Raw genomic sequence first — 12163 nt, 5'->3', positions numbered from 1 at the left:
AGTCGGATGTAGGAAAGTGAGCCAAGGCAAACCTGTTCCCTGGGACTGCCCTCGCTGCCACCTGCACAAACACAGCAGAGTCCCAGGGCACTGGAAAAGCAGGAGGGGGGAGGCTGCTCCACACAGTGCCAGCCCAGCTGATGTGCCAAGCCCCACATCAGCCTGGCCCAAAGCAAGCAGCACCATCCCCAGCTCCCTGCATGCCCCTGTCCTCCCTGCTGGCCACCTTCCCACAGAGGGCTCCTGTTTTGGGACAGCCTTGATCTGCTCTGTGGGGCAGGCTGGACAGCCCTGCTGTTTAACATCCTGGCTGTCCAAGAGAGGTCAGACACAGCCTCGTGTCAAAAGGCCAAGCTGATGTTTTGTTCACCTGTGAAGTTTTCCAGACCTGAGTTCACTTTTCCACCAAGAATATTAAACATGACTAAACCTGGACTTGAAACATTGTGTTTGAACACCACAGTTCGGATTTTTTTTTCCTTTGGTTATGGATACATTATTTCATTTGCCTGATTTCTAGAGTGAGAGATTCACAGCTTCAATGAGATGGTATCACACGAACAAGGGTTTCAGTACATCCAGGACAGAAGAACTGAAACCATTTGTGCTTAAAATATATGATGTATGTTTCACCTGCAAAACATTTACTTAAAAGACACTGATTTCATGAGCTGCAGAGTCAGAAAACTGACTGCCAGCGTTTCTGCTCATTTCCCCAGCCATTCAGTGGGGCAGACAGGACCCATTTCCCTCCCGGAGAGGGGAGTGGGAGGTGAAGCTCATGCTTTGATAGTGCCCCATGTCCTGTCTTACACATGGACCAGACATTGCCTTGTGTCAGTTTTTCTCCCAGTGTTTTCCACTGAGTGAATTGATCAAATCTGGTGGTAAAGTGTCCCCTCAGCTTTTGTCCTCATTGCATTCTTTAAATATTTAGTACAAGAATGAATGTCTTTATGTCACGCTGGCTGAGGCTGAGTTCTTCCTCCCAGGAGCTCTATTTGGTGGCAGTGGTGGTGAGCCAGGGAGAAGGCCAGAGTGGGAAAGGTCCTTGTATAGCTGGGGTGGTACTGAGGAGGACACTGCTGGAAAGAATTAAAATCAGGAAAGACAGAGGGAGAGCACAAGGGAAACAGAGTAATTGGGCAGACTTAAGGGACTTAGGTTGAGATGACATGGAGAAAGTTCCTGGCTGGGGAAGATTTTATGTGATGCTTTCAGAAGGCTGAGAAGACAACCTGGATGGAGACAGCAAAAAGCCAGTGGGAACAGACAGGTTGCCCAGTTCATTTGGAAATAAAGAGAAAAAGAGAAGTAAGGTCATATCTAGAGGGACAATATCTAGAGGGACTCTTGGGATATTACTCAAGAGTGGGTAATAACAATTAATAATAATTACAGAGTGAACTGCTGAGATGTGCTCACTTCAACTTCAGCACCAGCTGATGGCAATCACTCACAATCTGTACAGCAGGAGCTCCCTGGCAAGAACCATGAACCACAACTTGTAAAAATTATATTTAAAAGCAACCCTTTTGTGCCCACCTCTGCTTCATTCTTACTCCTTAAACTATCTTTCATTCATTTTGATTTTTAATAGATCCCCTGGGAAGCTAGAAGCATGTTGTTTCTGGGACAATTGCCCACCAACGTATATGCTTTATAATTCTCTTTATTAAAATCTTTCTTAAGAAACACAAATTGAAACACTTTGCAATCAGTTACACAGATCAGTTAATATTGGTGACAGTTCCTACATAATTAAACAAGTACTAACAAATTTCAACTGTTTACAAACCAAAACTTAAATTAACAAGATTATATAAGCTCAATAAATAGTACATCTGGTCCAGTTCAAGTATAATTCAACAAATCACAGCCTTAATCCTTAGAGAATAGAAAAAAAACCCCTGAATATAACCAGCCTAACACTAATTTAGTGTTAAAGCCAACGTGAAACTTTGTCTGATCTAATGGGGAAAATGTTTAATTCTTTCATTTTTTTCTTCAAAGAAAGTAGGTTGCAGATTGACATTAAAGACTATTTGAGATCAATACAGATTTCACAGAGATGAGAAACATAGTCCCTATTATAAAAGTGCAATCTTTGGTTGAGATGTATTGAAATGGTTTCGATATATTAAGGAAGCTCTTTTTTAAATATCAGTATTTGTTTGGCTAGACCTGAGCCTGCTGTGTGCTATATACACATATATATATAAATAAACAGCGTGGATTATAGTGATGACAAATTATGCCAACTAAAAAAGTCAAGATTTTAAATATAATAAACCAAAAGAAACAACATATTCTTACACAAGCTGAGGAAGGTAAGGGGCTGCCTACAGCAGAATTCTTCCTCAGCAGAATAGGTAGTAGAGAGAAGTTGAGGAGTGCCTGTCAGCATTGCATGATGGCCTGTTGGAAAGGGAAGGAGATTATCTCTGAGTTCTCAAAGTGCATCAGGCTGAAAACTGATCATGGGCATCATTAGGAGCTAATTGAGACCTGGGATTGCTTTCAACTATCGAGGTTTAGGGAAGAAAGGACCTTCTCAGAAGGGAAAGTGCCCATTAGGCTGTTCCAGGATTTTGCAGATTGCTGTTTTGTCAGGACACAGCCCAAAGGGATGGGGTATCCAAACCACCTCTACAAAGGGGCTGGGCTCTGCACCTGCATTTCTCACCTGAGTCATCTCCCTCCAGAAGAGGAAACTGCACAGGGCAGAGATGCCATCTAGGGCCACCTCCTGCCTCGCTGGCAAGCAAGGGCCTGTAGCCATGAGCCAAACAAGGTATCTGGAGCCAGGACATTTCCTACTGAGCCTTGGTCAGGACTTCATCTCTGGAGATGGAAATTTAAATCGCTGGGGACTGAAGGATACCAAGACCTACTGTATCAAGGAGGGACTTTTCATTCCTAATGCAACTGTCTAGGAAAAAAAAGGAGGTTAACTGCAAGCTGTGAATAAAGGGAGTGAGCCTGGTTCAAAACCAGAGGAGGGGGAAAGTAGTTTGAATCATCTCCCATAAATCCAAAAATAGGCCCCTGGGTAAACACTCATTTTAATTATTCTTCTGCTGTCAGTCAAAATCTCATGGTTACCTGCTGCTTTCTCTGCCTGCCTGTATCCACCTGTTGTCTGTTTTCAGAAAGTGTGATTTAAAGCTCTTTGGCCTGGGAAAGTCTTTGTTGTGGATTTGTGCCTTGCCTATAATAAAGGCAGTGGACCTGTAGCTTCTGCTGCACTACAAATAAAGAATAATAACAGTGATACTTTTCTCATTTGAGGTTACCTGGGGATAAAGTTGCTGGAGGCATATGACTTTGATATATAGTCAGCTATGTCTCACATCCAATTAAGCTTAACCACATGGTCTAACAAGCTCCCATTAGGCTGGTGAGAGCCCCAGTTTGATAGCAGGGTTAGCTTCAAAGATTTGATGCTTGCATTTGTAGTGATTTCCTTCCCTTGTGTTCAGTTTGTGCTGAAGGGCATGAAGGGAACTTCATATTCAGATGATACATGACCAGCTAGAGAGCTGCACTTTAGAAGACAATTGCACAATCTTTACTGCCATTTTCATCATCTTACAGCCTGCAATACAAGCTCTTGTTCTAATAGCACTGTGCTCAAGTTTCACTGCAATGTGAAAAACAAACAGTCAAAGGAAAACCCAACCCTCGAAGGAAAAATACCTGGTTTGTAATATTGGTGGATTTTTTTCTTCAATGTAGGGGAAAGAAAAACAAAACAAAACAAAACAAAAACAAAAACCAAAAAAAAACCACCACAAAACCCAAACGAATAAAAACCAAAAACGACCCAAAAAAACCCAGGAAAAAAACAAAGAAAAAAAATAAAAAAGAAAAAAAAATAAAAAGAAAAGAAAACAAAAAAACCCCTACCAAAACAAACAAACAACCAACCCCAAAACTAGCCGTTTTAAATGACAGATGGACACAAGTCTTAACATACTTCAAGCCTGGACAAAGGAGGATTTAGGCTGTAATGTTTTTCATTTCCCCTTGTCATTTGGTAGGCTCTGTCTGAATCTGGGATGCAAACAATCCCTCAATTTGCAAGAAGCAGGAATTCCAACTATGAAATCTGAACCTACCTCTGGTAAAAATGAGTGGAAAGCCCAGGCCATGGAATGGAACAAGGCTTCAGGCAACAACACCAGGCACCTCTGAGAGACACTGCCTGGCTACAGGGTACTTCAGAGAGCAAGCACAGCTGCTGGCACAAGACATAACGGAACAAATACTTTGGTGGAAGCAGTTTTGGCAATTTAGCCACTTTGCAATATTGTGCAACATCCCTGTCATTCTAAAGGATAGCTAGAACCTTCTGGGAAACTGTTTCCTCTGCACAACATCTAAACAGGACATCCAGTACCAGCAATTTTTACAGAACATACTGTGGTGAATATTAGAGCCAGGCAAAGAATGGAAATGCCTGCAAATCCCCATCTGCCCAGATTGCACAGGGCATTTTATAAACTCTGGGATCAATCTTGGCAATGGTTTGCATGCGTATTCACTTTAGTACACAAAGCCCTATTGAAATGAACCAGAAACTTGTACAGTGCATTTCAAAGGGACTTTGCAAAATACTAAGCAACAACTGTGCAGAAACAATAGGTCATAATAATGCCAGAGCTGCTGGTGCATCCTGTGTTCTCAGTGCAGCACTCCATGAGCCATCATTTGTTGTATTCACCTTAAAAAATTCAGGGAAATAAAATACAAAACAATATTAGAAATCTGGCATCTTTCCATAAAAACTAGGAAAATTCAACGTTGCCAAGCTGAGGAAAAGCAAGCTTTAAAGAAAATAAAAAGACCCCAAAAGCAAGGATCTTGAATAAAATGTCTAAAAGAGACATGGTCCAAACATGTGGCACTTTAAAAAGCCTCTCATGAGAGTTTCAAGTCTGTAAGACTCAAAGTTGGCACCCTTTACAATTATCAAAAAGAAGAGTTTCAAACACAACGGTCCCTGGAGAACACCCTGACCACACCATGGAAAATGCTGAAACCAGAGCAGGCTGGCTGCCAGCACGTGCAGTTGAGCTGCTCTTGCTGTGCTGAGTTCAGGCTCTGAGGTCCCTGGGACAGACTGTGGCTCCCCCAGAATTCACACAACACTGGCAGTGGACAGTCAGTGCTTGACAACACAAACGCTTTGTCACTTCACCAAGCTCCAAGACATGGAGGTGGCTGCTGATGGGGTTTACATTATGCCATCTACTCACTAGTTTTAGCAAAATAGCTCTAGATATCCTATGCAAATCCTACTTCTCACTGGGGCAATGAGTGAAACGGCTGAAGATATTTTAAGCAACATTAAAGTCTATAAATAGTCACATCTCCTTTCCTTCCAGCGTCCACTGGAGGATGCTGAGTGCTTCTAAGTACTCCACCTGACCTGACGTGTTACATCAGAACTAAAACTTTAAGAATCCCTGAGAATTCTGATTTAATCTAGGAAACCACTCCCAGCACGCAGAGTGTGAGAAAGAATTGCTCCACTTCTAACAGATATGCCAGCATTGCTTCACCGTGGGAAACAGTTTCAGGCATTTTGGTTTTTAATGGCACTCTGGGCATAGATGCATGGAACATGCTCTTTATTTCCCCTCCTCTGTACAGTGCAAATTGACAGTTATATCATAGAAATTTAAAATTTAAAAAAAAGTATCAGCATTCACTCATTACAGCTCTTTCAGTTCATCTGTATCATAGCTTTTTCTTTGCGAAGTGAGGAACGATGCCAGTGTCATCCTGAGGCAGAGGGCTGCCTTCTTCCTTCATTTTCAGGCTCTCTTCTGCAAGCTGAGATAGATACTTCTGCAATCACATAAAAAAACCCAAAGCATTGTTACCAAAACTGAAAATATTCAATATGGGATTCTTTATGCCTCTTCAGAGCTCTAACTCTTCCAACATCTCAAAAGGAAAGAAAGCACACAGAAGCACCATTTTGGTGAAAACTCAAGCCAGAAGATATGGCTGTGTCAGGCAAACTACCTGAAGGCATGCAGAGCCTCAGAAGTTCAGAGGTTTACTGCGTGCCACGGGGGGAACTGGTGACGGAACCAGGAGGACTCTACCCCCCATTAGTCTGTGTAACCAAACCTCGCCTTTTCTCTACTCCCCTGTGCTACAGGGCAGGAACTAACTCCACTGAGTCAGCTGAATTCTTCTAGGAAAGTACTGGTGTGTCAGAACATAAATGTGATTTCAGAGTCTCAATTTAAAGTTTATATATTATATTTTCAGCATGTCCAGTTCCGAGATACACCTTTTGCTCGAGAACATTTTAAGGGAATAATCACACTCAGTAATAATTAACACAATTTAGCAGTTCAGCTAGACTATTTACCTTTATTGCGTTTCTGTAAGATAAAGCCTTTCACTGCTTAGGGTACTCAGTGAGATTTAAAAGAACAGACATGGCCAGTGAGGCTTTCAGCCTTTTGGCAGTGCTCTTAGTTGGCAGAGCTGCACACAAAATGGATGATGAATGGGTATATGGGTCTCAAAATAGTGCTCAAACTATTTCTTCAAGGTCAGCAGACATAGAAATGGATGGAAAGAAGCTTTTTCAGCAGCAGCAAGTGCAGAGACACCTGGGAAATTCCAACAGAATAATGTAGATGTATTCTTATTAATGACTTACATCACAGACATCACACACAAGAATAACTGACCTACACATTATTAGGATCATAAAACTCCCTTTCTAGCTATTTACTCATTCTGATTTATTTTGAAAAGACTCTTTCACATCACTGCAAAATTTTCTCTATTTGCAGGATTTCCCTAGAGTACAGTTTACTCTTTGGCATCCATGGGGAAGAGATTGAATGAGACATGGATGTAAAAATACTAAGGTCTGTGTTAGAACTGCCACATTCTCTCAGGTAAATACAAGTTTTCAATATAAGAGGTTCATCTGAAAGGGACTCAGCAATGGCAGTGAATAGACATACCCGTGACAAGGTGGCAACTGCACTCTTGTTACTCTGAATAGAGAGACTGGCCTGTGGAAATTACACAACTCTCAGTCTAGATCTCTGGGTGCAAAATTCCATGTGGCAAAAAGCCAGAGTAAATGTTACAGTAGTATACAGAGATACAGGGACCATAAAGGCAGGGAGATGTGTTCTGTACACCGTGAACAGTAATAAATCACTAATACTTGTCCCTGGATCAGATAACCCAAGCTTTTGGGGCTTTTAATGAGCACTGACCAAAATAAGACTGAGTTTTATCCATTTTACATTTAGATGACGTTGCCAGCTATCATGTACCACAAACATCATGTACCACAAATATCAGATTTGAAGTTTGCAGGTTCAGATTAATATATAGCAAAATGGCAGTCAAGCAAAAAATGTGTGGTTTTTTTTCATTTAAATACAAGTCTTGACAAATAATGCATAAAGCCAGTGGAAAACAGAATGAAATACTGCACTGAGTTGCCAAGGTAGCTTCCACCAGATGAATGGTGAGAGCTTTCTGTAGCTGGAGGAAGTGGAGGAAGGGATGGCAAAAATATAGATTTTTTGGACGTGGGAATTGCAGTGTATCTGAAAATACAAATATCACCTGGGAAAATAATTTATTATGATGAAGATAATTAAAAATTACAAGAAGTCTGTGAGGCTGAGACGGAAACAGCTGATTTGAAAAACCAGTCATTGATGTTATTCGAGGGGCATCATAATTAGATGAAGTTCACTATTTTACTTCAAGACAAAACTGTAATCATATAAACAAGGCTTTTGGGAGAAAATTGGCAAACAAGCTGTTCAGCTTTGCATTCAAATCCCAAACACTGAACATATATTTTGGATGTGGCTCAAGGAGATCACAAGAGACAGCAAGCAGCAAATCAGCTATAAAAGACTCAAAGCCATGACACAATTTGGGACACTGTTATTGTCATTGAATGGTGGCATTTGGCATTCAGGGAGGAGAACAGTAACACCGCAGCAGCACTCCCATAGCTCCACTACAGTCAGAGTCCCTAGCACCTATATTGGTGGATACACTTGTTAACTTGCTTCATCACAGGAGAAGACTCATGTTCCTTGTAGAATGCAAAAATGAGCCATTATGGCAACTAAAAGAGTTCTAGCAACACAGAGCAGTGATTTGAAATTTGCTAAGTTGCCACTTGAGCAGGCAAAAGTTGGACGAGACATTTACTTCCTGTATTTAGTAAGATAAGATGTATAGCTGGGCAGAACAGCCTGTTTTTATTGCTGCATTTGGCAGATTTAATTTTAACAGCTTTTATAGTCTTTGTTCTTTTATCTCAACTCAGTGTTAGATATCTACCACAGTACTCATGGGAAATGTCTTAATAGGGAGAAAAAGAGGTTATTTTCACACTAAGTAAGTTTTAGTTGGGCCTGTTTCTTATGACTTTAACAAAATAAATTATAAAATTAAAAAATCTCTCTTCTTTCTATGGAACCAGTTTCCAGGGTGAGGGGCAGGAGTTGCAATCCTTCTTTAGTATGAGTTTCTTAGAGACAGACTTGCATGGGATATACAGCCTGCACTGAGTGGTGTCACCTCTGGTGAATCCCTCTGGATTATTTTGTGTGAAGCAAAAAAAGGAATGCAAACTGGGCACCTGTTTTTCAAGCTTGTACTTGGAGGGTCCATTATGAGCAAGCATCAGAGTTCTGTAGGAAGCCTTTGGAAGTCAGAGGCCTTTGTATGACTACAACTATGGAATTTCAAGAAAGCCAAGAAGAAAATTCTCCCAGAGAAATTACTTGACTGTGTCACTAGAAAAATCGATGCTTGCTAGCAGCTAAAGAAAGATAGCTATTACTTGAACAGAAGCAGAGTAACAGGATTTACTGTGGGCAGAGGGAAGGAGCAGAGAAATGAGGAGCAGCTCTGCTTTGCTCTACCATGACTTTTGCTAAGAGTATGAGAATGCCAGCACAAGTGTGTGTGTAGTGTCCACACCCTGCTCATGGGCAGAGGCTGGGGGTGGCTCATGGCCATCTCCTCTGAGGAGCCCTGAGCATGGGACAGGTAATGCTCAGGCTGTTGTGACTGATTCTATGGGTGGTGCATCTCAAAAGTGACAAAGGCAGGTCTGTGATTGAACTGCAGGCACACGTGGTCTCCTGCACTCTTATCAACTGCTGACATGTTTTTGTTACATTCTTATGGAGCAACAAGCAGTGACATGCTCCTGCATATCCCGATGGAAATTACTCAGCAGTGGTGCTCTGCACACAGGGAGGGGATTTCAGCAGGTCACAGGAAATGCCTCGGAGAACCCTCGTGTCACAGAGAGCTGCAAGCTCAAACACGCTGAGAAACCCAAACACAGAAATGGGTCTGGCTACATTATCAGACAAATGCCATGTTTAATGCTCCTAACATTAAGATGTACTAAAGGCTGCTGCTGGGGGCACTCCAGTGACAGAAACATCTGGGACCCACCGAAACAGGGCATTAAAGATCTAAGTTGCATGCTGTGCTAGTGACAAGGACCACACGTAGAAGAGAAGATCAAATTATCACCTGGCCTTATTTTACCTATGATCCAAAAGTTGATTTCAAGGATCTGAGAGTGAGAAATTAGCATGTTAATGATTGGAACTACTGAAAAGTTTGTTTACCTGAATTTCACTTCATCTGTCCACACAATAAAAACTAATTTTTAATTGCATCGTCTGCCTTACACACAAATCACCCCATGAGCTTGTTGTTAAGTAGCTTCAGGTGTGTTTTTACCTGGAGATTTTTGTAGTGAACAGTACTCCTGCAGTGACTTGTCTTTGCTGTTTCTTCATTTGTATAGAAGAGTCCACAGAGCTTGCAGTAAAACCCAGTTCTAGGCACCACAAATTCCACACCTGTTGAGAAATTCTGAATCACATTAAAATGTCAGTTGAAATCCTACCCCTCCCATAATAAACTTGTTTTTAAAGAAAAAAGGTGCTATTTTGTTAAATATTAGGAATAGGAAGACTGAATCCTGTATTCACTTCTCTGATTTCCCTAATTTTGCAATACTGAGCTGCCCTTTAAAATCCTTGTGCATTGAAAACTCATCTTTTCTATTCTCTCTTAGATGTACATGCTTTAAAATCTATCTTCTCATAATATTGACTGGAAACTTCACTCTGTAACCTCAAGGGCTAGAAAAGCAAAAATACTTTTTAGCAGTAAATTCATGTTTAAGTTACACGGATTGTTTTTGAGGATGCACTTCTTCTAAGTGTTTTGCTCATAATCAGTATTTACACAGTAAAGCCAATACTTTTGCTTATACTTTTATGTCAAAGGCTTTTAAATTAGTAAATTTAAAACCTCATCAGCTGCCTTTTGCCATTCATTTGAAATGAATTAGCAATAATCTAGAATCAAAAACCTGTTCCTTTCGACAGCTACCCCTCTGTCATATACCCTGTTCCTTTTCTCTTCACGTGTGTTCTGAAAAATAAATATAGCAAGTAGCCTTAAAGTGACATCTTGTTGTAAGCCCTGGGTATTGCAGTGGGCGGCCCAACGTACCCAGGGGAATGCTGAGCTCGGTGAAGACGTCCTCTTGTTCCCAGCCTGCTGCAGAGGGCCTTTGTTTAGACTCCACCTCCGGGTATTCCAGAGATCTCATTTCCAAGTACCTAGAATTTGCTTAACAAATGAATAAATGTATTGAATGGAAACAGTTTAATAAAGAGACGTTTGCAAACTTCTTGGGAACACTTTCTGGGTGGATCTATAAATGAAGTAAAATCAGTAAAAAAAAATGTTTTTCCATTCAAATCAGAGGCCTGTTTAGTGCAACTCCTACAGCTTTACTATGGTGTGCAGTCACTCTGAATTTCTCCCAGTAGATCATTTCTCTATTTCTAATTTAATGTTATGTTTGGAGGGGGTTTTGTATTCTAATCTCTAAACAGAGCTATAACATTACACATGTCTGGCAGAAGCACACCCTGACTGCAGCTTTGTAACCACATGTATGACTGTATGACCACATATATTACTGGGCTGACACAGGGGCTGCTGAGATGGTGGGAGCAGCAGGACCTGATGAATATAATTCCCCAAACCTGCCTTTTGTAAGATCCCTGCAGCATGATTGGCATCTTGTCCCTGGAGCCACTCTTCTCCCATCTTTACTTTCCGAAGGATAGTTCCTGCTTTATGGCTCCCAGCCACTAAAAGATTTTGGTTTCTGTCCTGGGGTACAATGCAAAAATGTGTATTCTATCACCATCTGTTAAAATGTGGGAGGGGTGGTGATCCTTATCTCTGTGGGAGATATCCTCTGCTGATGTGCCATCTGATAAGATGGGGGGATGATCATCGTTATCTATTCACAACCCATCCCTCCTCCAGAAGATATATTCTGTTAATGGGCCATTAAGTCCTATTGTGTGACTGATAAGATTACATCACCCCATTGGGAGATGCCCCAACCAGGGGCAGGAGCCAAGCCTTTCCTACCTAGATAAAAAACTGGGGTTTGGGACCCGAGGGCAGACCTTTCTACTGGATCCCAGAGGAAAGTCGGACCTTTTTCCACATCATTGCTGGATCTTCGGAGGAAAACTGCACCTTCTACAGGAGCACTGCTTCAACAGAACCACATCTGTCATCCAGGAGGACTGCAGCCACCATTTATACGGACTGCTACCAACACCCGGACTGACAGGGTGTCAGGTTGTATTTCTGACTGTGTTGGTGGTTGTTTCTATTATATTATTGCATGTATTTTATTTTTTTCTCTTTTCTCCTATTAAATTGTATTACTGACTTGGAGTCTCGCACTGGTTTTACTTTCAAACCAACACATTAATTGGCGCCCAACGTGGGGCACGAAGGGTACTGAGGAAAGTCAGTATTACAATTTTGTTTTCACCATGATTCTCAACATGCTTACATGGGTTTTATATCTTGCTCTCTATATTTTTCCACACATGGGGAACTATCTGCCAGCTGTAATGCTCCTGTGTAGACCAGGATATGGTATAAAAATTGCTTTACTGGCCTATTATGTCTACTGCATGATAACCTCTGAGGCAATGAACATAATCCGGAATATATACTCGACTTTGTTTGCTTGTCCTAGTCTAGGTTGCTACATCCGGGGTTTTAACAATCACAC

General features: G+C 41.4%; 1 protein-coding gene across 1 annotated transcript in view; it reads right to left on the bottom strand.

Annotated features, from left to right (window-relative positions):
• Positions 1-1656: 1656 nt before the first annotated feature.
• The window catches only part of RBM20 (RNA binding motif protein 20), a 33998-nt gene continuing 23491 nt past the window's right edge, over positions 1657-12163 (bottom strand). Inside the window, exons 11-13 of the mRNA XM_014872480.2 lie at positions 10564-10683; positions 9781-9902; positions 1657-5856 (exon numbers count right to left, since the gene is read on the bottom strand). Of these exons, the coding sequence (XP_014727966.2) occupies positions 5746-5856; positions 9781-9902; positions 10564-10683 (353 nt within the window). The 3' untranslated portion in view covers positions 1657-5745. The remainder of the gene's footprint in view (positions 5857-9780; positions 9903-10563; positions 10684-12163) is intronic.

The sequence above is a fragment of the Sturnus vulgaris genome, chromosome 8 (assembly GCF_052056855.1).
Source record: "Sturnus vulgaris isolate bStuVul1 chromosome 8, bStuVul1.hap1, whole genome shotgun sequence".
In the NCBI taxonomy this organism is placed as follows: domain Eukaryota; kingdom Metazoa; phylum Chordata; class Aves; order Passeriformes; family Sturnidae; genus Sturnus; species Sturnus vulgaris.
The sequence above is the reverse complement of the archived record's forward strand: the minus strand, read 5'-3'. Positions and strand labels throughout refer to the sequence as shown.